Below are 20,777 nucleotides of genomic sequence, written 5' to 3' on the forward strand. Positions count from 1 at the left end.
TGAGCAGGAAGAAGAGGCGGAGCCTGCACAAGCCCCCAATAAGAACGAAGTAGTGATACGGAGGAGTCGCAACCAAAGCGTATTGGTGATTTTCTAATACCTCTCACAGATCTGCAGCGGGGCGTGGAGCCCCTCTTTTTTCAGCAGTCCATACAAGGTGAATTTACTTGTAAGATGATGGTGAGGACATTAACATGTAATTAATATTTATAAAACTTTTGCCAGTTTGAAATCGAGGAATTCTTTGTCGGTTATTCACACGTTACATTAACCCGTTGTCGCCCGGAGGTTATTAAAATACAGTTCACGGAAATTGAGAAACCTTAATAATTTAAAAGCCGTTCACGTGAAAGGTGTCGTAGTCTTTTTCTTAAGTAAAAATGAAGGATGGAATGGATCTACAGGAAAAATTTAATATATTATTATTAATTTCCGTGGATTACCTCAAGTTTTTATTCTGCTTAAATATTGGGGGCTTGAGGGGGTTAAGTTCACTTTTGTTATCGGTTCACACACATGTGTGCATCTCTAAATCGTAATTTTGGTTGAAATTCGCAAAAAAATAAAATGATGCAACAAGTTAGACATGCGGTAGGTTAATAGTTCCACGGCAAGCAAAAGCAGTGTATTAATTGATTGTGTATTGATTGCAGCTGCGGCCGGTGCTAGGCGGTCTGCGGCATAACATGCCGGCACGCGGTGCTTCAACCACGACATCGGTGGCACCCGCCAAAATTGAAAAAAGTGCGTGGTAATTAGACTGTACAGTGACGAAATCTTAGTTATTGTTTTTTGAACAACTTCAGCTGTCAACACGGTCACCGTTTTGGGTCGTGTGGGGGCCGATCCACAGCTGCGCGGCTCCCAGGAGCATCCGGTGGTCACATTCTCCGTCGCCACACACACCAACTACAAGTGAGTACAGAGTCTCTGCATGAATCGCAATGGAATACGATTTGTAATCGGATTTGTTTTTATCCCTCTGGACAGATATGAGAATGGCGACTGGGCCCAGCGCACGGACTGGCATCGCGTGGTCGTCTTCAAGCCCAATTTGCGCGACACTGTGCTGGAGTATCTGAAGAAGGGACAGCGCACCATGGTGCAGGGCAAGATCACCTATGGCGAGATCACGGACCAGCAGGGCAACCAGAAGACCAGCACCAGCATCATCGCAGACGATGTGCTCTTCTTCCGCGATGCCAATAACTAGAATTTAAGAATCAAAGACAAACACGAACAGAAACCCTAATCTTAAGCAGAAAAAGTTGAACTTTCAGTTTTAAACGTTTGCATTTACATTGTGAATAGTGTTCATATGAATCCATTATGTTATCGGTTGTTTTTCAAAATATGATCATTACAGAAATCTTTGGCTAGAACCTCTTTGGCCATTTCGCATGTGCATGTTTTGGACAAGCTGCTGATGCCCAGATCTTCAGTAATCTCCTCGTATTCGGTGGCAATAGCTCCGACCTTGCCCTCCAACTCTTCGATCTGCTCCTCCAAGGTGGTCAAAGCTTTGTTGTGATAGTCTATTAGTTGGCCAATCTATGGATGGATTTACCTTAAGTATTTCTAAAACATTACAAGACGTCTAATCTGTATCCTACCACATTTGCAGGAGCCAAGCGCTCGGCTGTCTCTTTGCCAAAGGCATCGAAATCTGCTCTGAGGATGTTGCACTCTTCGCTCATTTTCTTTGCGGACTCGACTTGCTTCAACAGATCCAAGTAGGTGTGACGCGTCAAGGGCTCTATGCGGCAACTGTTGGCTGGGAACGTTGAACAGGATCTCTCTAATTTGGAGGCTGCCTTCTCCGCTTCAGCCAGCAACTGCTCGTTCTCATCCAGATCCATTTCCAGTTTCATTGTACAGGCCTTAACATCTCCCACAAACTGATCGACTTTGATGAGCTGATGAAAGACCACGGAATCAGGGACTTACAAGCTCTTATCGTCCTCTAGTACTCACAAGTTTGGCATTCTCTAGTACTGCGGCCTCTTGTTCCCTTACAAACTCTGCTTTTCTTTCGAATTCCGATGCTATTTCCTTCGTCTCATGCATCAAAAGATCGGCCATTAAATCTAAATATAAAAAAGGCACGGGATCCGATACATTTGCTTTAGCCATAATTATGTTAGTTGATTAATTTCACTAAGAATTTGGGAAATTTGAACTCCGTTTTTCCGATTTGTATGTAGATTTGGAGAAGCCTGAAATTTTGATTCTAGTAAAACATTTGGTGTTAACCCAAGGCTGACTAGGATTGAAATAACTACTTGAAATTTGATCAGACTGCTCTGATCTTTGATGATGCATGTTTGATCTATGCCCGTGGAGCCACAAAGGTGTTCTTATTGTTCTCTGGGGACCGTTTCAGTAGATCTCGCTATCCATGAGATCGAAACGACTGAGAATGATATTACGGTACACGATCTGCAGCTATAGAAATCTCAAGCTTAAACCCTAATCTTATGGATTTCTTACCCTTCCATCAGATCATTGCGATCGCTGTCTGCGATCATGTGGTGGAAGCACACAGGCACTCTCAAGATCCACGATCCACAAACGAAGGGGGGCCAAAGCTCTCGAGCTCCACACACACACACATCAGTGGGATCCATTTCGGAGTGGAGTGAGTATGTGGGACGACCTTATCGTCGTCTCCCTGGCCAACCGACTGTCTATGTTTGCGTGAGGGTTTTCTGCGGTGGTATGAGTGTTATTTGAGGCAGAGCTCCATTGGATTCGTTTTGCTCGCTCAGCTCAGCGGCACAGTTCGCAGTTAGCTTTTTGCCAGTTCAAATGCGGCCGGCGGTCGAAAGAGTCTAGAGTGGCACGAGCTGTGGAACTTTTCGAGAGCACGTTCCTCGCAGCAGAATTATCGGGGCGGTTCTTCGGAAGATGCAAGCTTTCTAAAAACGGACAAACAGAAATCGAAAACCTATATCCGCCATCTACCAGAAACTGTTGAAGACACATCCTTCCGATTATGGCTGTGGATTATGTGCTGGAGGACCTCATGGGGAAACTGGGTGAGTGATGAGGGCCAGCCAGGTCAGCGCGGCAGTGGTGATAACGCATCGCGTTTTCTCTTATCAATCGCTGAAAGTCCCTCTTATCAGGCCCCGCGAAAACTTGTACCCGCAAGAGCCAGTAGCTGCGCCAAGGCTTATCCAAAAGCGGATGGGATAACACTTTTATATGAGGGTTATTTTTACGGTTGCTCTGCATTCAAATTTCCTAATTATTTTCGGCATAATTATTGCGGCAATCTCTGTCTAATCTATACGGCCCGACTAGTGCTTGGGGTTGGGGCTGTCCATCAAGTGCTCAAAAGAAGCCGCCTCTAACACGGTTTTAATTACAACTACATATATATATTTTTTGTTTTTGCACTTTTTTCCAATTAATAATAAATACCACAAGGTTACAGACAGCTTAATAGAAGTCTCAGACGCTCAGAACCAGACGAATAGATAGATACTCGTGTATGTGAGCGCGTGGGGAGGGGACCACGACACAGTGACACTTGATGAACCTTCTGGCCAAATGTATCTCTGTATCTTTAGCAGACTGACGCTAAAACCCGAGGCAATGCAGAGGCTTTTGTCACAAGATCTGTGCCATAAAGATCTCTCGAGGGGGTATTCAGTTGATTTATAGTATGTATGTGCTTTGCGGTCGTATAAATTGTGCAACGTGTGGCATTTTGTTTATTACTTAATGCAAAACAGTTAACAATAATTACGTATTATAGAATTCTCCGATTGATTAAAACGAAAGCAAATCTGAAAGCTCAGCAAAGTGTATTCTATCTAGACTTTTACTTTTCCTATAGGTACGGTTCCCGCTTACATTCATTATCAATCCATAATCAATTAGCGACTGTTTACGGCTCTGCTTTATGGAGGTTGGCTTTTATCATATCTCCACTGATTTCAGCAAAGCAAAAAGCTAAATTCGTTCGCTCTAAGACCCAGGGATCCCATAGAATTTCCCCTAAACCTTTTTTTTCATAATTTAAAAGCTACAAAGAGTGAAAGGGAAAGATCAGAAAGTGTAGACAGAGAGGGACGGAGAGAAAGAGTAACGAACGCATTAGCGACTTTTAGCATTAGTTATGGCCCATATACATATATGTACATACGGCTATATGCACATTTGTATTTGAGAAAATGCAAAAAATATCAAACTGGTTTTTTGTAAACGCTCTCTCTCTCACACACACGTATGAGGCCTAAAACTCAAACCCCACCAAACACATATCATATCGCTCTGCTCTTCTACGTGTATTTATTTTGTTGAAGGCCTCTCTGGGGGGTCTGATGGAGCTCTAATTACTTCGTATTCGGATTTGGAGGTGTGCTTGGTACTCAATTTGGCTAGCAGCTGCCAGTTAGGTAGTAATTTACACTGACTTTGAAAGCACTTCCCCCGTGGAGACCTTCAAAGCGAATGAAAATCGTTTGGAAGCTCATAGAAGAACCTCACCTCCATGATCTACCTCAACAGTAAACTAACACGAAACAGTAGCATTCAATCAATGGGGGATTTTTTTAAATCTTTATAAGAACTTTGAGGCATGGTGGCATTGTACGTTAGTGCTGTTTTTGGGATGTCTGCTTCAAGTGCGTGATTTGCTTAAGCTCTTATCACTGGTCTTATCGCTTCAGCCTTATCTTGTTTCCATGCATCATTTTTCCACACAAGTTCTCTCTAATCTATTATGAGAGATTGATATAGAAAGGCTTTCCTATGATCTAACCCGGTATCATGTTTATTCATTGCTTTAATATGTAATATCAAAGATTATACAACACCGAACCCGAGGATAGCCTAAAAGATAACAGAAACCCCGCGCCGCCCTCTGTTTACGGGGCGTCACGAAAAACCCCGCCATAGAACAGCATTTTGGTCCCTCTTTGATAATATATATCTCCTATGACAAATATGAAAGTACTACACACATTGTAGCGCAATTTTCGAGGACCTTACCGCCCCACTTGGCAACGAACTGTGTCAATGGTTTGTCTGTAATAAATCCCACCACAACATGGTTGGTATTTGATATATGATATGGTTGTTGGTGGTAATCCGCTATGATTTCCCCCTGAGAATTTACTATGTCGCGTGTTTTTGTGTTTTCCTATCGATCGTTGGCAATTATACGCTGATTATGTATATTGGGTGGTTTCGTAATTGAATTTAATTAAAGATTGTGGCAAAATTTTCAAATTGAGATTAATTAAGATGTGTCCGGCTCCCGCTCCCCCGCCCCCCTCTCCCTCCCGCTACATGTCTACTTGTATGACATAATTTTTACACTCGACGTAATCAATGAAATGCTTAGACACTGATGGGATGGGGGTGGGGCGTGGGGTACTCATGAGTGAAGGACTCTCCCTCGCGGAGCTGCGATCGATGGCGAAAGTTTTTTCGCTTAAACGATCAATAAATGTAACCCACAAATCAATTGAAATGCCTGATTGAACATTGGACCCGGCGCTCGCGCTCATGTGTCAGATATCTAGGCTACAATGCTCTACTCTACTCGATGTACAAGACCGCAGAAATTTACACAGTCCCTGTCTGTCCCTGTCCTCGATCCAACAGCGATCGTGTGGACAGCAAAAGTCATAATCGATTCAATGCATTCTTCAAAGACCCCTGCAAAACCATACAAGGAAAGAAACAATAGAACAGAATAGGAATAGTAGAAGCCAAGAAGCCAAAGCAAACTGCTGGCAAATATGTATTTGATGGGGACATTCGTATGCCTTTCAATTGAAATCGAATTGAATAAATTCCACTTGATTTAATTGCAAAAAGTCTTTGGAGTGACGACAATTCCAACAGTGACACCATAGAAGAGAGGCGCCATATATTTCCATATACATACATATACATATATATGTGTGACAGAGCCGCTGATACTCCTGCTGCATTTTTGTTGTATTTCGCTTCGAATGCAGTGCGTCGCAAATGTCTTATCTCTTGATCTCATCTACGAGCTTTGCTCATGTTAGGCAAATGCACACTCTCTCATTTGCTCTCTCAGCAACAACAACAATAATGTACCTGACGGCCCTCTCTCGCAGGTATCGCTCTCAGCAAATGCGAAAGCTGCATGTGAAGCTCAAGAAATGACAAACGGGACTACGTTTTGCTGCGTAGTTTCTCCCTCTTTGCTTTCAACCATTAAATACCCTTTATTTGCCAATCTTAAACATTTAAAAGTAAATATTTATAGATGGAGCACCCACATATTTATTTTTCGTCGCTCTTTTTCCTACAGGGGAATTTGGTAAATACCAATTCTTACAGTTCTTCCTGCAAGTCCTCTCCGCTTTGACCGCAGGCATGCATATGCTCTCCCTGGTTACGGTATCCGCAGTGCCAGAGCATCGCTGCTTTATCGAGGGCCTGGACGACAGCATCCTGGCGGTGGGGCCCTGGAACGCGAGCGCCTTGAAGTATGCCATTCCAACGAAGGTCAATGGGGAGCTAGAGTCCTGCCTGATGTACGATCCCACTGATTTGGACAGCAACACGACCATCGCCTGTGAAAAGTACGTGTACGATACAACGTACTACAAGACATCGCGCACCATTGACTGGAACCATGTGTGCGATCGCCGCTGGATGGGGGCCATTGTGCAGACGGTGTTCATGTTGGGCGTCTTCACGGGAGCCGTAACCCTCGGCGGACTGGCGGACAAGATTGGCCGCAAGACGGTCTTCTGCTGGTCGGCGCTCTTCCAGCTGATCATCGGCGTGGGCGTAGCCTTCATTCCGGAGTACTTTTCCTTTATGGTGGCCCGCTATCTGCTGGGAATTGTGGGATCTGCTGGAGCCTATATCTGTGGATTTGTGCTGACTATGGAGCTGGTGGGACCCACAAAGCGTACGGTCTGTGGCATAACCTTCCAGGTGAGCGGAGTGACTCAAGGATCACTTGAAGATCTTTTCTAATCTTCTGTGGTCTCTTTCAGGCGGTCTTTGCAGGCGGCATCATGCTGGTTGCTGGCTGGGGTGCCATCATTCAGGACCGTCAGTGGCTCCAGGTGATCTATGGCCTCCATGGCTGCCTGTTCCTTGCCCACTGGTGGCTCCTCGATGAATCTCCGCGCTGGCTGTGGATGCAGGGACGTGCCGCCGAGGCCGTCGACATTGTGGCCAAGGGACTGCGTATCAATGGCTCTGGGATACCCGTGGACAAGGACTACTTTGTGCAAAAGGCCAAACAGCAGGCGGCGGTGGAGGAGAAGTCCAGTGCCGGATTGAGCGATCTCTTCCGGACACCCAACCTCCGCATGAAGACGCTCAATGTGTGCCTCTGCTGGTTCGCCAACTCCATTGTCTACTATGGACTGTCGCTGAGTGCCGGGAAGCTGTACGGCAATCCCTACCTGATTCTGTTCATCATGGGCCTCGTGGAGTTCCCCAGCTACATAACGATTGTGTTCGTATTGGATCGTCTGGGACGTCGCTCCATTACCTCCACCCTGATGCTGAGCGGCGGACTTTGTTGCATTATAGCCGCATTTATTGCTCAGGGCAGCACCACCTCCACGGCTGTGGTGATGGCTGGCAAGCTCCTCATTGCCGGCTCCTTTGCCGTCATCTACAACTACTCGGCGGAACTCTTTCCCACTGTTGTACGGAACTCCGCCATGGGCTTGGGCTCCATGTGTGCCCGTCTCTCCGGAGCCCTTACGCCTCTCATCACCCTCCTGGACTCTTTTGATCCAAAGATTCCCGCCGTACTCTTTGGCGTGGTGGCCCTTGCCTCTGGCTTCTGGGTGATGTTCCTCCCAGAGACGATGAACCAGCCCATGCCCGAGTCCATCGAAGATGGTGAGAACTTTGGCAAGGGCGACACGTGGTTCAGTCAGTGTGCTGGTCGCAGGAAGCGCCAGAATAGTATTTACCCGGACGATCCCGAGCAGATGGTGCCGCTCAAGAATATCGAAAGCAAATGAAGCAAAACCAAAGCTCTGCACTAATCTTCACCCCACCCTTGTTATCCTTTTTATTTCGTTGTTAAGCATTGCCTTTTTTTAGTAGTAAGCTCTAAGATCCATTTCAAAAAGTGAATAAAACGAGACTGTGGCCTTGGAGGATACCCTAGGCTGCCGCAGGTCTCTTCGTTGTTTTTAAACAGCTCGTTTTTTGTTGATTTTATGAAAGGAAAGATGACCCAAAGAAGGCCTTGGGCAGCAGAGTCGATCCCAGAGTCCAACAACAATATACACTGTCTTTGTCGAGGCGTACAAAAGCCTTCGTTTTCGGTCCAAAAAATCCAATATCAAAAGACTATGCAATTGTATATCTATGTGTTCTACAATCTTTGCCACCTTCTACAATCATATTCTTCCCACATCTTTAAAATGGCATTCAAATACAAATAAATTCCTGCCAAATGCTTCTCCTCCTAAGATTTTCTCCCAATATTAACATCGTAAAATCCATTTTTTCGAGGAGGTCTATAAAAAAACTTGCCTTACGGAGTGCCATTTAGTATGCTGCGCCATATGTCCCACTCGATTTCGCACACTTTTCCGCCCCAATTAAAGTGAAGTGCGACAATAAGTAAAGTACTTTTGTGGCATTTGTGGGACATCCGATTCAGCATGGCCTTGAAAGTGGCTGCAGTTTTCAATAGTTTTCCTTCCCCCCAAGAGATTCCATTGTCAATGCTCGACCACCGCCCCCTTCACACGGCACGTACGCCAGTTCCCGCGTCAATTCAAGTTTTCTTGCAAAGAGTTTTTCTTTTGTTTTTTTCGGTTTTTTTGTTTTGTTTGTAGGTTTTTTTTTTTTGGTACATTTGAGAACATTCATTTTCGATTTTGAATATATTTTCAATTAAATACATATATATACGTATGCTTTGGCCGATATCTGATGCGATATCGGTGCTTAAATTTCGCTGGCTTAGAATTACATTAACATTTACATATAGATATAGATATACTCGATAGATAGAATAGGGGCGGGGTTGGGGTTCTCTCTTCAAAGAAGAAGGTACACAGAGAGAGAGATGGAGGGGGAGATATCGGGTTGACATCGATATTTCTTATACACATATAGACACAATCAAAATTGAGAGAAACATACAGCGAGAGAGAGAGAGATAGAGAGAGACACGAATACGACGAAGGAAAGAGATATAGAGAAAACACATCTAGATGCAGTTGCCAGGAGGACTCTTCCACAAGAAACTGGGTGCTCCTCAAAAACGTAGTCTTAAATGCTCGAATAGCTCTTAAAATGTTGAAGGGAACGGATTGAAAGGAACAGAAAGGATGGAGTTATAATTCTGATTAATGGGTGGTTGGGTGTACAAATCAGGGAAGGACAGTACAGGGACAGGGACGGGGGAGGGACAGGACTGTAACGGAAACTATATCGAAACGGAAACGGAATTGAGTGCCTAATAATACAAACATACGAACGAACGTAGCTAAATGTTGGTATGTGTAAATCAATCACAAATTGAATTTAAAATATTTACAAAAAATACTTCAATCAAAGGTCCCATCCTTTCTTCACTCCAGATGGGAATCATCGTTAGGTTGCGTTGCTGCTCTGTCGCTCTTTTGCTCTCCCTGCGATCTTATGCCCTCTCCGGACACTTGGTCTGCACTATGGGCGCCTTTGGCTGGATTCCTGGACCGCCGGCCCCCTCTGGCACCATCGCCGTGTGCACAATGATCGCCGGCTGGTCCTCGCTCTGTGGATGCAGCTCGTGGGACTCGCCCGGTGTGAGGCTGGCCAGAGCCGCCAGTAGATCGTGGTTGACCAGCGGTTCGGCCTCTTCGCGTGGCTCCCAGCCCGCTGGCGGAGAGGCGGGCGGTGAGATGAGGAACTGTTTGACCGGTGCCGGCGGCTGGAGGTTCTTGTTGTTCACGGGTGTCACCGGCTGGGCAAAGTAGCAGGTGATCACCGTCTTCTTGTTGAATTCGTATTGGTGGAGCTTGATCCGCGCATTGGCTGCCGCAATGGCGTTGTCGTAGTTCACCCGCAGCCGCCGGAAGCTGCGCAGCCACTGGAACGTGGCCGATTCGCTGAAGGTGCGGAAGAGCTCTTCCATGCCGTGCTTCAGCTCCGGATTGGCAAACACCTCCGAGTGGATGTTCGTCACGATAATGGACGTGGGCAGGTCGTCGAACGAGTCTGCGTCCACCTCCGGCTCCGTGTCGCTGTCTATGATGCCCTCCTTCGGGAGCGAGGGGTGCTGGCTGGGCAGTCCGTCGGCGGCATTGATGTAGATGTCCTGATCCGGCGACAGTTTGTCTATGCTGCCGCCTCCGCTGCTGTTCTGTGTCGACTTCAATTTGTTGTGGCTCTTGCTGTGGTTGTTGTTGTGATTGTTGCCGCCACGTGGTGTCGTTGGCGAGGAAGCTGCATCCTTGGTTGGAAGCACCTCATCAGTGGTGGTGGTTGCAGGCGCAGGCTCCGGGGAAGAGGCGGCCGCCGCATTGTTATTGGACTTGGCCGCGTCGGACATGGTGTCGGCCTGAAGCTTACCGGGGGGGTGCTGCAAGGAGAGAAGGAAGGGAGGATGATTAGAGAGGAAAGTTTACACAGAATGTTTTATTGATGGATTGGGCGTTGGGTTCCCCACGGCTATAATTACCATACGGGATGCCATTTATAATTACAACCTTGTGGGAAGCCATTCCTCTTCGATTTCCATTACAATTGCCGCAGACTTTTCCCTGCCCCTGCCCCTTCCCCAACGCTCCTTAGCAGCACCTGACGCAAGGTAAACAGCCTGTGGCCTCGTTGCCTCGTGCCTCCAGGCCTCGCGACTCCTGCCTTTTGTGGGGGCACAACTTTGGTTAACATTGTTGACGTAACACGTTTCGAGCGTACAGCCATGCCACGACAATAAAAATGGCTTCCTGCCACATGCCCGAGACCAAAAAACTACAGACGTGTCTGCCAGTGGAAAAGGAGTGAAGCCAGCCACCAGGAAGCCCAATAGAGGGCAGGAGGTAGGAGGGGGGGGCTTAACTATCGACACGTGAAGCTAATCAATAGTGTCCTGGAGCGGAAGGGAAACCCCTGTCCTGGTGGATCCGCTGCCTGGTGACGCACTGTTGATTCGGAATTGCTCTTGATTTTATTGTTATGCCGAATGCTAGGAATAGATTGTTAAAACAGGGGGCCCAAAAGTGGAAACGGAGCTCATTCTGCTGCCAAAAGAAGGAATAGACTCCCCAAATACTGGGGCAAAGCAGAGAGTGAGAGTGAAACACCTCCGTGGGTGATTAATAGTAGCAAATATAGGTATTTTTTTGTTTTGTGAATGAATGGCAGGAACGAACGAATGGAACGAATGAATGAGCGAGCAACTGGCGCGAGCGACACCCGACACTGGCGTCAGCGGAATGGCAACAGTGACGTCGTCCTTGTGGTGGCACCTGTGACTGACAGCGACTCTCATTCCTTTATAATAGAGCCCATAGATGGTTTATGGATGGTGGGAGGGACACTCCGTTTTATTGTGATGGCGAGGAGCATAGTTTTTGGATTGGCGCCCATTTGTATGCTATGTATATAAAAATAACATTTCTCTTCTCTGCCTCTGTTTTTCCTCTTGGGTTATTATGGCCCATGAATCAGCGATATGCAGCAGGCGATAATTACTATATCATAGAGGGGGAATATGAGGTGGGGGGTGGTGCGCTCTATTAGCCAAATGAGAGCCAAAACTGTGCTTTTATTTACGGTTTTTGCAAAGTTTTTATGGCTTGCAATTAGCGAGTGCTTTCTTTTTGTTTTAGCTAATATTTTTGGGGATATTTATAGCTTATCTATATATTTAGGGGTTTTTATTATCTTCAGAAGTGATGGAAACATTTTAGCCACTTAAATACTTCATAAAACCTCACCTACTTTCTACCAAAATAATTTTCCATCCTTCTTTCTCTCCAAAATCATCGGTTGTCTCTATGTCTCTCTTAAAAACCTTTTCCTAATAATTCAATTACTTTAAAACCCCCCCAAAAAACCATTCGATATTCAACCGACAAACCATTTCCTAGACAAGGAAGACCCCGCCCTCCCAATGCCTGAAGGTTGCGTACTGTTTTTCCACTCTTCTTTTTGCTTCTTATTTTTGTTGTTTTTTCCACCTTTAGAGCACAAAAGCATAGAGCCAAAAAAAGAGTGAGCGGCCAACAATAAAAACAATGGCTGAATAAAAACAGAAGCAGAGAAAATCCAACGACGAGTTGATCTATTTCTGGATGATTGATTTCCTTGAAAATTGTTACTTTTTCGGGGCAGGGGGCAGGCGGCAGGAAAAGGAAGGCTCCTGCCTGTGTCTGCTGTCTCCGCCTCCCATGACGTGTGTACTTTGTTTGGTGAATGGCTCCTGCGATCCGTATCTGTTCTGTCCTTTCCAGAGAGAATACGCACAGCCCAGGGAGGAGCAGGAGCAGTAGCAGTAGCCGTAGGAGAAAGTACTTTTACTCTCATGGCAAAAAATTGCAAGTCAGCGTAAACGACCTGCTGGCATGCAAATTGCTTGCCTCTCTGCCCCGCACAGAGGTACACAAAGTGAGAGGTGACGTCATCATTGGCTGTGCCACCAAAGCACGCAAGCAACGAAAGAAAGCTCTGCTTTAAGCCTAGACAAAAGTTGTGGTCTCCGCCGACCAGGCTCTGGGGTCCCAAGACGATGATGAATTGCCAGCCGGTCGTTATCCAACGGCGACCTTCACTCATTCATAATTGCTGTCATCATTATATCAAGTGGTCGCCTCGACCCGCCCCGCCATTGTGCCCCATAGAGACATCAGCATCAGCATCCATCCCCATCCATCCACTCGGCCATTCTTCGTGCCTCCAAGACCCTCCTCCATTGGGGGATACGCCTTGAGACGCCTTCAGAATGTTGCATGTGTATGGAAATTACCGCATGAGAAATATGGGAAAAAACTCTTTAAAAATTGGTTACCCTCACGAATGGGAGCTTTTTTTAATGCTGAAACTTAAAAGAAATCAGAAACTAAAAGACATCAAGGAAACACGCAACAAAGTGAAAGGGAAACGGAGAAAAAGTACTCTAAAAGGATATCAAATATTCCTTGAGGAAAGTTTCAGTTAAATCCCTCGACAATCCACCTCAGAAACCAACCAACGGGGATTCGCCGAAGCGAAACTGTTGTTAGAAGCTTTTTCTGCATCACCAAAAGCAACAAAGATTTCTTGCACTGCAGTGCACTGCAAATGCTTGAAAATATCACCAAAAAGCTGGTTTGCTTATCAGCAAGATCAGCGCCGACAGAAGCGCAATGTAAATTCCAGCAACACTTTTTCATAGTTTCTTTTCACCGTCACCTTCGCCTCTCGACGCATGCAAGGGTGTGCAAGGCAGAGAAATCGCAGCTCGTCGGGCAGATCAGCGCCGGCAGAGTTACAACGCGCAGTGCAAAAACAATTTATCGTGTGCAAGGCAGAGGAATAGCCGCTACCTAGAGTATTGTGTTTAGTGTGTTTGTTCACGGACAGATCAGCGTCGGCAGAATTGCAAAAACAACTGCTCGCCTTTCGAGACATGAACGAACAGGCAAGGGCTTGCAAGGCAGAGGCTGCCATCCTGCCCAAAATTCGTTTGACATTGAGAAAATCCTTCAACGGATGCGTATAGTTTTTATTGGTAGATTTTCCTACTGGCTTTAAGCGTTTAAGCTCATTAAGTTTGCAAATTTGTAATTGAATTTGCCAACATATTGGCCAGCTCTGGCAGCATGTGGCACAGTTAATCAGTTCTTGTGTCCTTATTTACTTTATTCATTCGTTTTTCGTGACAAAAGGCGATTTCTCCGAATGTAGCAGCAATGTGGAAAATGGAAAATGCAAATGCAAATGCAGATCCGCCTGTGGGGGATGCTGGGGTGAAGATTAATTTGATTTTCCGCTGAAATTTCAAACTTTTGTGCTGTGCATCCTACACACGCACACATGCACACACAGACGCACACAGTTATTTGCGATTGATGTTCAACGGTAGTTTGAGTTTGGAATTTAATTAAATGTAGACGCCTGATTGAATGCCTGTTTATGCCACACTCGCTCAGAAAGTATGTCCTGTCCTGTCCCGTGTCCCGTCCCCTGCGGCTGGCTCCTATCATATTTAATACTGCGGTGGCTGCCGCTGTCGGCAGCCACATGCCACATGTTGCTTGTAACCAGAGCACTTGTGTGTTGCACCTGACACAAAGCCAGGCAGCAGGCAGGCAGCGTGCAGAAAAGGTCAAAGTGGTAGCCTTGTCAGCCGTGCGGCTCGTATGCGAGAGAGAAAGAGATATTAAACCCGACTCCGCTCTATAAGGCGAAATTAATTGAATCCTAATTTTCTCCTGTTCTGTTCTTCCTTTGTTCGAAAGTGAACTCTTTCTAGGAAATGCCACAAGCCAGCCCACGCGCACCGGCACCCCCGCAGTAGCCGTCTTTTGGGGCTGCTGCAGTGGGCACCTGAAAGTATGCAACGAAAACGTTCATAATTGAGCATTTTGTCTGCCCCGTAAATCCCATACAGTTGCAGGCCACTGCTGCTGCTTTGGTTAGATAATTATTGCAGAAAGCTGCTTTCAACCTTCGCATTTGCCCTATGCCCTATGCATTGTGTGTGGGAGTTGCAGGAGTGCAGTAAATGGCGTTGATTGGCAGCCCAGTGATTGGCCGCATGTGAGGCAGTAGTCCCCCTCCCTCTGTGGCATGTAAAATGCCAACTGACTTGGCTTTCCCAATGCAAATCATCCAGCAAATACTCGTAGGAGAATGTGTGTGTCTGCAGCCCCTACAGTGCGTTTCATACGGAAGAATTCACTGGAATTCCCTGAATAGAATTGTGTTTTACATTAATACAATATTCAGCATTCCAACGAAAGCAATTCCATGGGGGGGGGGGGGGGGGGTGTTAACCAAACTTCAAGCATTCCTAGAACTAACAGATGACAAACAGCAGATTGAAGGAAAATAAATTACAGAAATTGCTGGAAATACGACACGAGGGAAACTGATCAAATTCCAGGAACTAGAACTGCATTCTCAGCCCCCAAAAAGGCACACAAAACCACTCTAGAACTTTCTAAATACAGACAGCATCAAAGAGAAAGAGAGGAGCTTTCCTGCAACTCCTACACTTTTGCCACGCACTGTACATCGAGCGAGCCACACATGGGCGAGGGATTGCGTATCCTAATTTAATACACGTATCAGCCACCGTATGGGGCTCGTTCTTCTTTCAGTGAGCATCAGTCGGGGTCGAAGGTCGGGGTCGTGTGGGTTTTGTTTTGCGGACTCTCATTAAACGTAATCCCGTAATTCATTTGACAGCATTTCGCATCTGTATGCCAGCATTGTGCACTTGCTGCTGCTGTCTGACCCACCCACCCAGAGACCGACCCACCGCTCATTAACCAGTCATAAGAACACCTACCACCCCCACCCACACCCACACCCGCACCCTCCCCTGTCGTGTCTGCCTCTATTTGATATTGTAACCTGTGTGTGGTGTGGTGTCGTGTGTGCTGGCTTCCACAGAATCATCCAGAGGGAGGCCCCAGAGGGAATCACGTTCGCACATAGGTTTTGGCGTAATTACCCGACAACGCCACTCCACCGGAATCGAAGGGAATCAAATCGAAAGTTAATTAAATCATTCACACTTCGGTGGCATCGACGGTAATCAAACAATAGTTGTGCAAATAAATTTATGCAATGTAATTATTTATTGAACAATAATAATAATAAAACACAAATGACTTTCCATGGAAATGAAATCAAATCAAGGAAAAGGCTGGATTTAACGAGAAAGACCTTGACCGTCAATGTGTGGAAACAGACACGCAGCATATAAAAATTAAATCTGAACTTCAGATAAACAGAATTCCGTATAATTGGAAGGATTACATATGAATATGTAATATATTTTAAACTATTTTTCATATCATTTAAATGCCACCTCAAGAGCTTGTTGGGGGTTCTACTATTATCACAAGGTATCACCGAACGAATCAATATTTGAATAAAAGCAGAACCTTCTTCCATTCACTCGCACTCATCGTCCGTCTACAACTACTTTTACAAATTGGATTGTTATCACTCACAACGAAACGTCCTGTCCTTCTCAGTTATTTTGAGGAGTTTTTTTTTTTTTTTGTCAGCCAAGCCCCTTTGTTGTCGCCTGTCAGTGGCAACTGCTGCCAATCCCCCCGCCCTACCGCTGGATGTCAGAGTCAAGGCTGCCTCTCAGCCAAAATAGTTTTTGGCCAAACTTTCGTATGCAAAAGCAATATATATTAATCGTAGAAAGGCAACATTTGGCAACATCTGAGTGTGTGCGAGTGTGTGTGTGTGTGTGTGTGAGTGGGGGATTTCCTCAAGCGGATTATCTATCCATCTACTGGGTTCAACTAGTTGGAACCGGCACCTCTACTATCGTCTGTAAATCATGGCCATTGTCGTCGCTTATCACTCGTGACAGCCGTAGACCCTCTCCACTGACGCACCAAAACGGACAAAAGATAACATTTAGAAATAGTTATTATCGTTAATTGAGACGTTTACAAGCGGCCCCAAAGACCCAAAGCCCCCAGAGTGGTCTTCTGTGTGTGGATTCCAATCGCTATATTGCTATATCGCCATATCGTCATGTGTTAAGTGAGTTAAAGGCTATGCTCTGTGCTCTGTGCTCTGTGGCTGTGCCTGTGCCTGTGACGTCAGTGCAATTGCAGCAGAACAGATTCGAAAGTCTCCGGCAATTGACGAACAGTCGGATCTGTACTCAATTCATCAATTGGCAGGCAGGTCCCAGGCAAAAAGAGAGAGAGAGAGGGCTGTGAGAGTCGATACTTGGATACCCTTCAATAATTATTGCCCTGCAAACTCTTCCACATTTCATTGTTATTCCTCCCCCTCACCCGCACAGAAAAAAGGGTATCAAAGGAGTGTCACCGCCAGCGCAAGAAACAAGAAAACAAAACAAAAGACAAACGCAAATAAAAATAGCATAAAATGGACAACAGAAACACACAGCGACAACGCCGACCATCGCATCGCACGGGGAGTGGGGAGTGGAGTGGGGCGGGCTGGGGTGAAGAGGTGCAGGCAAAAGATGAGTTGCTTTTATTTTCAAATCGTTTCATTTACGTTTTTGCGTCAGCAGCGAGCGAGGAAACGACGCTGCGCTGCGTATACATATTTTTAGTCGTCGTCGTCGTCGCCCCAACATACGCACTCCACTCTGCCCCACCCCTTCCATATCATCCGCCGATCCACCGGGGTGCCGGCGATAGTGGTGGTCGCACACCAACAACAACCCAATCGACAATTGAAATTGAAATCGAAAGCATAAGGCGAGTGATCTTTGACAGCGAGAGAGAGAGAGGAGAAGGGGGTTTCGAAGGGGAGTAGTGACTGTTCGACAGGGGGTTTAGATCTTCGAGAATTGATTTCAACGAACAGTTCTTTGAGTTGTGTAATATAAATACATGGTTTTTAAAGAATCATTCCCTAAATCATGTTCTTATCACTTTATTCGCTCAAAGTGATTCCATCAAAGAGGAATTTCACAATGGTTCAAGCACACCGATTATAATGGAATAGAAATATCATACGGACTATGAAAATATTACTCTCCTAATGAATCATTGTTCATTCTGATTCAGGAATAGCTCTCTGGTGAATGGGTTTACCCCAAAATGGATTAACTTGTTTTTCCATCCCCTAGGGAATGCACATTATTAAACTAAATGAAAAACATTTGCTAAGATTAGACATTTACTTAAAAATAGTACCTTAAAAACATCAAGCAGCTGTTCTGCTTAGCCATTTACACCGTGAATCATTATCGTTACGATTATATCTGTTCACTGATTTGTCATCATGTTCTCTCCATTGTTGGCAGGCTACTTATAAGTGGCACTGTGGCTGCTGGCCCTGTCGTCGACTCAGACAAGTGGGCGACAGGACGCTGGCGGTGCTTTGGGATATACATTTCATATATATATGTACATGTATTTCCAGCATTGGACACCCCCTTAGACAAAGGTCGCTATGCAAAGCCAAGGTCGAGATTTACAGCCAGGTCATTGTGTTCTTGGCAGGCGGTAACGCCCACAGCAGCTGTGTGCCCTCCCATCCCCCCGCTCGGCCCACTGTCAACTAGCCTGAGTAAAAAATAGATACCAAAATACCAAGAAGACCCAAGAAGAACTCTGAAATTTTTATTTGCATTTTGGAATTTATTGCTCTGGCTGAGCGATTTTCCATTTTCTAACTGGTTGTGCAGCTCTGGGGAATTGGGGGGGTTTTTTTTTTGTTTTGTTTTTGGCTACTGCCAAGGGCTTCGCTTCTACTGTTGCTCAAAGCAATTAAAATTTGAGAAAAACGAACGAGAAAAACAACAAACCCACCGCAAGCCCTGCCCACCTACCGCACAGCCACCACACGCATCTTCATCTTTCATCGAAGGTCTTGTGGCACGTTTAAAATTCAGCAGCAACAAAATCACAAGGCAGCAAAAAGACGAGGACGAGGACGTGGACGTGGACGTGGAGAAGAAGTGACAGCGCAACAATAACGAAAAGAAAGGATATGTGTAGTGACGAAGTTTTAAATACCCTTTCCGATCGTATGGCAGCATTCTTTCTCATGTCTTTCGGTTTTGATATAATTTGAAATATAATTTTCTTATTTTTTTGTTTTTCGTCGTTTCCAAATAATTTTTAATAGAAAAAGATCTTCGGACACATCCAATTCGTTTTTCTCAGGATGCTCTACCCTGCAAATAGCTGGCCGAAACACCCTCTACCAAAAGTTTATAACAAAACAAAAGGCAATATGTGGCAGGTGTTGGGGTTATGGGCTTGTCAGTCACGGTCATGGCTGCACCCCATTAGCCCTCTTCCCAGAAGCAGCACAGGCCCGACAACACAATGGATGCGGGTGTCCGGAACAGAGCAGAGCATCAGTAACAGGAGCAGCAGCAGCTGTGGCAGCGGAAGGAGGCGGAAATTCAATAAGAGCAACAAGAACAGAAAATATTTTGCACCCACGCCAAATTCACGCACACACAGCAACAGTAACGGGAAAACACCCGCAAGGAAGAGCAGGACACGAGAAACAGAATGCAGACTCGTCGAAACGGGATTACTCTTCTTACAGCTTCGTATTAATCAAAGGGGTTACATGAGAGTGCGAGATCACATTTCGTGAAAAATCACATTACAAGGTGAACGAGGCTTCCCATACGCTTCCCTCTCGAAAAAATCCCTCATTTCCCTGCCCAGCGAATGCTCTCTGCGGCTAGGGTATCACAGTGTGGTATAACAACAAACATTTGTCGGCAAAAGATGGCGCGTGTGCCCGTATGTGGGTGTGCGAAGGCGTCTGCGGGGGCGATTGTGTGTGTGTGTGTGGAGGAGTGAAGGATAGCTTTGCGGTGCAATAATTTCAAGTGCGTAGTACATAATCCCCTCTTTCATTAGAGACTTTTCAGCGGCATCCCCCACATTTGTTATAAACAAAATTACAGTCGGTTGAGGGCGCAAGAGCGATAGTGGGCGGGGGATTTAGCACTGGCAGACGCTGCGGCGCAGCAACAATTTGCACGTAAAAAAACGTCAACTGTGGTGCTCCTCTGCTCTGCTCTCTGTGGCTGCATTACATAAGAAATTCTTGCAAAACTTGCATGGGATATGCAAATATTAGAAACTGTATTTACTTACCGTTTTAGCAACTATTTGCGATAATTGAAACTGTGTTTTTATCCGCCAATAACCAGACGATGGGGGCTGCAGTTCGTCTCTCGCCTTCTTGTGTGCCTCTTGCTGCGGCTGCTTTATGTTCAAATTGGTGCACAATGCCCACTAGCAGCGCTATTGTGGCTATTTATTTAGTAGTTAGTCTGTAGGAGCTGCCGCACTTAAGGTTTTTGCATTTCTTTATTCTGCGTCATTCGCGAAGACGCGACAGAATTTGATTTTTCCGCAACGCCACAAAACACATCCGCCTCGGTCGAACTTTGGAAAAATTGTGGGGCCTTTGGAACAGCTGTGGGGGCTACACAAAACACATTCGCGTATTCAATTAACTTGAGGTACTTGTTCTGGAAGTACATGGAGATGGTTTACAAGTCAAATTAATTGTTACATTCACACTTCAATTTTGTGTGTTAATAATAATTATAATTATATGCTTCAGATATATTTCATTCAGATGCAAACAAAACAAAAACAAAAACAAAACAGCAAATGGATGGGGGCTCAAGTATGTAAAGTCGACATTTGCTACATATTTACTACATAAGGGAAGGAAAAAGAGGGTATGGACATGAGGCAAAATGGGTCAGAAAAGCAACGCATGCAAGGTAAAATCCACCTCTTTGTCTAATATACCTTGACTTGTCTGTTTTTTCCTGTTGTCCATACCCTCTTTTATAGCCCATTCGAAATGACGACTCATACTTTCGTTGCAGAAGTGAGCCTGACTCTCAGAAAAATACCAAAATATACCGTAAATATACTGATTAAAAAACGAAAAGAGACATATATTCGAATCTACTATATGGTGGGAAAAAAACCTCAATGGAACCACCATGAACTAAAAGTTAACGTTTCATTTGTTCACTGCAGTGAACGAACTTAGTTCACCACTTGAACCAGAAAGAATTTAAATGTTTTTACGAGGTAACTACACCGTAACTACACATTAGCTACATACTAACTACAGTTGTATGTAATTATCGA

At 45.4% G+C, this 20,777-nt stretch overlaps 4 protein-coding genes across 4 annotated transcripts; 2 read left to right on the forward strand and 2 right to left on the reverse strand.

The window, feature by feature from the left end:
- The first annotated feature begins 464 nt into the window (after window positions 1-464).
- On the forward strand, window positions 465-1,371 carry mtSSB (mitochondrial single stranded DNA-binding protein). The gene is made up of 4 exons (XM_001359664.4): window positions 465-591; window positions 654-744; window positions 807-915; window positions 991-1,371. Exons 1-4 carry the CDS (start codon window positions 568-570, stop codon window positions 1,211-1,213), a joined length of 447 nt encoding a protein of 148 aa, XP_001359701.2. The 5' UTR covers window positions 465-567; the 3' UTR covers window positions 1,214-1,371.
- On the reverse strand, window positions 1,269-2,257 carry LOC4802871 (uncharacterized). The gene is made up of 3 exons (XM_001359665.4): window positions 1,975-2,257; window positions 1,614-1,916; window positions 1,269-1,551 (listed from the first exon to the last, which is right to left on the reverse strand). Exons 1-3 carry the CDS (start codon window positions 2,131-2,133, stop codon window positions 1,333-1,335), a joined length of 681 nt encoding a protein of 226 aa, XP_001359702.3. The 5' UTR covers window positions 2,134-2,257; the 3' UTR covers window positions 1,269-1,332.
- A 513-nt stretch (window positions 2,258-2,770) lies between these two features.
- On the forward strand, window positions 2,771-8,167 carry LOC4802872 (organic cation transporter protein). The gene is made up of 3 exons (XM_001359666.4): window positions 2,771-3,038; window positions 6,302-6,936; window positions 6,999-8,167. The coding sequence occupies exons 1-3, from the start codon at window positions 2,996-2,998 to the stop codon at window positions 7,986-7,988; spliced, it is 1,668 nt and encodes a 555-aa protein (XP_001359703.2). The 5' UTR covers window positions 2,771-2,995; the 3' UTR covers window positions 7,989-8,167.
- Window positions 8,168-8,845: 678 nt separating this feature from the next.
- sra (RRM_RCAN_like domain containing protein Sra) lies at window positions 8,846-20,270 on the reverse strand. The gene is made up of 2 exons (XM_033376753.1): window positions 19,758-20,270; window positions 8,846-10,549 (listed from the first exon to the last, which is right to left on the reverse strand). The coding sequence occupies exon 2, from the start codon at window positions 10,517-10,519 to the stop codon at window positions 9,626-9,628; it is 894 nt and encodes a 297-aa protein (XP_033232644.1). The 5' UTR covers window positions 10,520-10,549; window positions 19,758-20,270; the 3' UTR covers window positions 8,846-9,625.
- Window positions 20,271-20,777: the final 507 nt, after the last annotated feature.

The sequence above is a fragment of the Drosophila pseudoobscura genome, chromosome 2 (assembly GCF_009870125.1).
Source record: "Drosophila pseudoobscura strain MV-25-SWS-2005 chromosome 2, UCI_Dpse_MV25, whole genome shotgun sequence".
NCBI classification, from domain to species: Eukaryota; Metazoa; Arthropoda; class Insecta; order Diptera; family Drosophilidae; genus Drosophila; species Drosophila pseudoobscura.

What these genes read in the sequence shown, in the direction of transcription:
- mtSSB (XM_001359664.4), top strand. Translation starts at nt 568, where the DNA reads ATGATGCAACAAGTTAGACATGCG. An exon ending in TGCAACAAGTTAGACATGCG is followed by an intron (nt 592 to 653) that starts GTAGGTTAATAG and finishes TATTGATTGCAG; the next exon opens with CTGCGGCCGGTGCTAGGCGG. An exon ending in GCCACACACACCAACTACAA is followed by an intron (nt 916 to 990) that starts GTGAGTACAGAG and finishes CCCTCTGGACAG; the next exon opens with ATATGAGAATGGCGACTGGG.
- LOC4802871 (XM_001359665.4), bottom strand. Translation starts at nt 2,133, where the DNA reads ATGGCTAAAGCAAATGTATCGGATCCCGTGCCTTTTTTATATTTAGAT. An exon ending in TACTAGAGAATGCCAAACTT is followed by an intron (nt 1,917 to 1,974) that starts GTGAGTACTAGA and finishes GTCTTTCATCAG; the next exon opens with CTCATCAAAGTCGATCAGTT. An exon ending in GCTTGGCTCCTGCAAATGTG is followed by an intron (nt 1,552 to 1,613) that starts GTAGGATACAGA and finishes ATCCATCCATAG; the next exon opens with ATTGGCCAACTAATAGACTA.
- LOC4802872 (XM_001359666.4), top strand. Translation starts at nt 2,996, where the DNA reads ATGGCTGTGGATTATGTGCTGGAGGACCTCATGGGGAAACTGG. An exon ending in GGACCTCATGGGGAAACTGG is followed by an intron (nt 3,039 to 6,301) that starts GTGAGTGATGAG and finishes TTTTTCCTACAG; the next exon opens with GGGAATTTGGTAAATACCAA. An exon ending in TCTGTGGCATAACCTTCCAG is followed by an intron (nt 6,937 to 6,998) that starts GTGAGCGGAGTG and finishes GGTCTCTTTCAG; the next exon opens with GCGGTCTTTGCAGGCGGCAT.
- sra (XM_033376753.1), bottom strand. Translation starts at nt 10,519, where the DNA reads ATGTCCGACGCGGCCAAGTCCAATAACAATGCGGCGGCCGCCTCTTCC.